The sequence below is a fragment of the Charadrius vociferus genome, unplaced genomic scaffold, assembly GCF_000708025.1.
Source record: "Charadrius vociferus isolate BGI_N301 unplaced genomic scaffold, ASM70802v2 scaffold6, whole genome shotgun sequence".
Taxonomy (NCBI): Eukaryota; Metazoa; Chordata; class Aves; order Charadriiformes; family Charadriidae; genus Charadrius; species Charadrius vociferus.
Window position 1 is genome coordinate 180,994 of NW_009648657.1, and position 4,866 is coordinate 185,859.

Below are 4,866 nucleotides of genomic sequence, written 5' to 3' on the forward strand. Positions count from 1 at the left end.
CGGCCCCCCGACGCCGGCCAACAAGCCCAAGCTCTGGTCGCTGGCCGAAATCGCCACCTCGGACCTCAAAAGCCAGACCCTGGGCCAAGGCTGCCAGCCTGCGCCGCTCTCCTCGGCCACCCCCGCCTCCGCCCCGCACAGCGCTGCCTCCTCTCCCTCCTCCCTCCTGGGGAGGCATATTTATTACACCTCACCTTTTTATAGCAATTATACAAACTATGGGAACTTTAACGCTCTGCAGAGCCAGGGAATCCTGAGATACAACTCCGCAGCAGTGGCTTCAAACGAGGGACTAAGCCAGACTGTCCTAAATGCCAGCTCTGTCCACAAGCAGAGCAGTGACCTGCCTCCTCTCCCTCCTCCCTCCTGGGGAGGCATATTTATTACACCTCACCTTTTTATAGCAATTATACAAACTATGGGAACTTTAACGCTCTGCAGAGCCAGGGAATCCTGAGATACAACTCCGCAGCAGTGGCTTCAAACGAGGGACTAAGCCAGACTGTCCTAAATGCCAGCTCTGTCCACAAGCAGAGCAGTGACTCTTTGAAAACCATCACTAACCAGCTAGAACAACATTACAGGCCCTCTAGTTATGACTCTAAGAAAGGTAGGTGACTCGGTTTTGCCGCTTCTTCCCCCCTTCTCCCTCGCCCTCCTTCCCCGACCCGTCCAAGTCCTTTACACGCTGTAAATACTGAGACCTGTGGAAAAGCAGTGGGCGCACTGTCACCGCCACCACCGCCGAGTGAAGATGGGCAATAGCATCATCTGGGGATTCAAAACGGCGTGTCGCCGTCGTATCGATACCTGCCTCTAACAACTGAGAGAGGAAATGTAAAAGACGACTTTCAGATCAGTCTCACAGGCTGCAGACGCAGCTTTTTAAAGTCATTTTTTAAAAGGAAAACTGCACGCAAAGGTATCCAGAGAGCATTGCTGTCACTGCCTGTATTTTTGGGTTTTGGTTGTTTTTTGGTTTTTGGTGGTTTTTTTTTTTTCTTTCCGACAAACTGGTTTTGCTCTCTTTGCTTCCAGTATTCTCACGTTTGTTTTTTTTTTTTTTTTTTTTTTTTTTTTTCAGTTTTGGGTTCAGCTAATTGCTGACCTTGGACGTGAAATTACATGAATCGCGACATTATTAACGGCTTTTTTTTTTTTTTTTCGAAAAAGTTTTGCACTGATATAATTGTCAGCTTTTTCTAACAAAACACTCGACATACGGGCAATTATAAAATATTGGCCAGCCTTTTAAACGACCTAGCTATGAATTCTGCGCGAGTGAGGGTTGGGACCTACACACAGTGTATAATCTAGTTAGCTGGCTGTGTCCTGTGACTAACTGACGGTTATATTTTGACAGATCCCACTGAAGTCTGCACAGTAGGAGTACAACCATACCTATAGAAGTGCAATCACACAGCAATGCAAGTAAGTGAGAACATTTTCTATTACACTGATCATTTGGCATCGGGTCTAAGACACGCTGCATAGTTCTAGACTTGCTTAACGTTAATTTCTTGCTTCATTACTTAAGTGTCTGATTACGAAGTAAGACAGTTTTCTGCTGGTTTTCTGGTGTGTTTTTCTTTTCTTTTTTTTTTCTTTTTTTTTTTTTTTTTTTTTTTTTTTTTTTTTTTTTTTTTTTCCTTTAAAAAGCTCTCTTTACGGCTTTTCCTTCTCGGATTTGTCTTCATTTTAAAGTCAGGTTAGACAGTTCCCTCACCTTGCATACTCTTCGCTTGTGGAAGGCAAAGCCGTAAGGACTATTTAAATGTTACGGAAAGAAAGCCTTAGAAAAAAAAAATAATCTTTGAAGGTATTGTTATTTAAAAACAAAATGCTTGTGCTCACGTGGCAGTGCTAAAATTGTACATTCTGGGCGAGGCTTCACGCAGTGATCGTTTATTTAAAATAAAAAGGGAATTATTAGAGATCGACATGCATCTTAAGCAGGGTATGCTGTCTGCCAGTTGCCTCTTGCCGGGCTAGCAATGGCACTCTTCAGACCTCAACTATCGAGGGCTGAATAAACAACAACAAAAAAATCGCCTTACGGATATTTTTCAACTAATTCTTTTGTTGGAAGGAATTAGACGACGGAGAATTTTGCCTTACTTCCTTTTTTGTTCAGTTTAATGGTGTTAGTGTGTATTTGAAGGATTTTTGGATGATCTGGTTTTTTCCTTGGTCCACAGGTAGGTGTCACAATTGCTTTGAAAAAAGTCAGCAAGCCATCATCTCTCCCCGAGCTAATATATATAACAAATCTCTAAATCCGGATCACATCTTGTGCCACTGTATAAAAGAAGACCACAGAGCACTATTAAATCTTCAGACTCTAATTATTAAACCAGAATTTTGTTGGACATATGTGAGTTTGCTGGTATAGTATAGTTTCCCCAATGTATGTGTGACTTTTGAAAACAGATCTGTTTTTCTCAGGATATCTTGAATTGATCACTTCATTGCCACGGTATATATTCGATAGGTGTGATAGGATTTATTGTAAAATTTATTTGTAAAAGATGTATACAGTAGAGATAATAAAGACGTGATTGGAGAACTTGAGTCCTTACAAAGTGGAAACAAATTTGATATTTATTTTTGTAACGATATAAAGCTTCTAGTAATTTATGCAAGTTGTATTGCAATGGAATCTGAACTTTTTGTAAATAAATTTTGCCTGGTTTTTATTTGAAACGTTGATGGTTATACAATCTTTGGTTGTTTAACGAGAATTCTTTACTAATTTATATCTCTAATTGTAAATAAAAACAGACTAGTCTGCAACAATATGGCGTTTTTCGTTCATTTCCCCCAAAATAATAATCTATTATTTAGAAAATGACGAAAGTTGTAATTGTACTAGTAGAGCTTAGACCATAAAATGAGTAAGCAATTTAAATATGTTGCAAAGATATGCTTTGCATAAATTAATTCCTTCTGGGTTGTTCCGTTATACTTAAGCTTTAAATACACACATGTGTGCAAATACGTATTTGTGTATATACATGCATATGCGTAGAGAGAGTGATGTGAATACATGCATGTTTCTTATAAACTATTTATGTTGGGTGTGAAGTAGCTCTTTATTTGAGTTAACATTCTTTTAATCCACCATTTCTAGGAAAAAAAAAAAAAAAAAGAGAGAATTATAATCAGCTACGGCTTATTTCTAATTTCTTTGTTTCTGCTTCTGGCTAAAATATGCAAAGGCAAAAAAAAAAAAAGATTAAAAAGTCCAATTTCTGTTTTTATTATTTCCCCCCTTTTTCTTTATATCAGTAAACTGTATCTTTACAGTCGCATTGGAAATCCACTTTGATTGGGCTCATAAAATCAGCTAACTAATCATTTTAATTTTTAGCAAAATAATGGGAATCCTCATATAATATAATTTCAGAAAAGAAACGAACAATCATTTATTTTCCCCAAAAGATAAATTGAGTGAATATAACTTACGGTTATAAAACAAGAATAATAGCTTCTTAGATTGCCCTTTAATCAATCATACACTTATTTTTCAAGAGGCTCATCTATTTTATTCCATGATTAATAATGTTCCAGCGTGAGAGCATTATTAGATCCCAGCAGGGGAGATCCTGAATGCTTTTAGCTGCTTTGGAATGGTCAGTTGGGGTTCATTATGGTCTGATATTGAACAATTTATAAAATCTTGTCTAAACATCTGCCAGCTCAGATAGGCCGATGTGTCTGAAGATGGGAAATTGCTGGACCAGTTGATATTGACAAACGGATCTCTCTCCAGTGGCTTTTTGTTCAGTGAAAATTAGTGGCCTCTTGCTCAGGTCTTGTTAGAAAGGGCATTTGAAAGTGATCTTAGATACTTCAGGCATCAGCCTTGGGAATGTTAACTGGATAAAGAGCCGTGCTAGTCTGGAGTTAGGAAATATGTTGTGATTATATTGAATAGGGGAAAAGGAAGCTATTTTTCTGAAATACATATACGCAATTCCCATGATCCATCTTCCTTCCCCCCCCCCCCCCCCCCCATCGTATTTTACCCCTATAAAGATATCTAACTGATGGAGAAAATGCATATGTTTTTCAGCTGATAGGGCAGAAATTAATACTGTAATTCTGGAAAACTCTGGGATCCATCTAGCTAAATATAAACCACTGAATATCTTTTCAGCTGAAGGCCTACTCATCTTCTTATGTTGTTTGTAGCATGAAGGTTTTTTGCTCCCATAACATCCTGGTTTTCACTGAGGGATCTGCGTGTAGTGTGTAGTACAATTAGACAAACAGCTAAGCAGTAATTCAGTTTTTCCCTCCAATTTAGCATATGATGTAGATGCAAATATTTACTACAATCATCCTCGACCGTCTTTACTGTGCACTTTAGGAAGATTTCACGGAGGGACTTTTTACGCCGGCAAAATGCCTGAACTTTCTTTTCCCCACTCCTGCTTCTACCCCATCTGCCCCCACCACCCACGTTTTATGTTCCAGGTCTCTGTTGGACACAACGTGTACATTTCAATTGGTAAAAACCAAAAGCTGTGGCAGAGATTAAAAAAGACTAACGACATTCCTTTGATGTTTATACGCCCAAAGACTTATAAAAGATTTCCATAATTTACCCACCCTTGCTAGTATTTAGACCTGGATTTCTTACTGGAAAGAAAAGTAGAAAGACTTGGAAAACTCGCTTTTAAGTATTCACTATGTATGTAAAACCCAATGGACTTCTCTCATCCTCTGAGAAATTCACGAACGGTTCATGGATGCAGATGGGCGACACCCAAATGATTTGGCAAATAAACTTATTTTTTTTAAACAAGAAATTAATGGGCAAGAACTGCATATTCAACGTCATTTGAGATTTAATAATCAAAA

The 4,866-nt window shown here is 38.6% G+C and overlaps 1 protein-coding gene across 1 annotated transcript in view; it reads left to right on the forward strand.

The window, feature by feature from the left end:
- Nucleotides 1–2,706, forward strand: part of LOC104287720 (iroquois-class homeodomain protein irx-2-like) — a 6,786-nt gene extending 4,080 nt beyond the window's left edge. The window contains exons 4-7 of the mRNA XM_009886450.1: nt 6–174; nt 375–610; nt 1,364–1,431; nt 2,199–2,706. Coding sequence (XP_009884752.1) covers nt 6–174; nt 375–610; nt 1,364–1,407 — 449 coding nt within the window. The 3' untranslated portion in view covers nt 1,408–1,431; nt 2,199–2,706. The remainder of the gene's footprint in view (nt 1–5; nt 175–374; nt 611–1,363; nt 1,432–2,198) is intronic.
- The last annotated feature ends 2,160 nt before the right edge of the window (nt 2,707–4,866 follow it).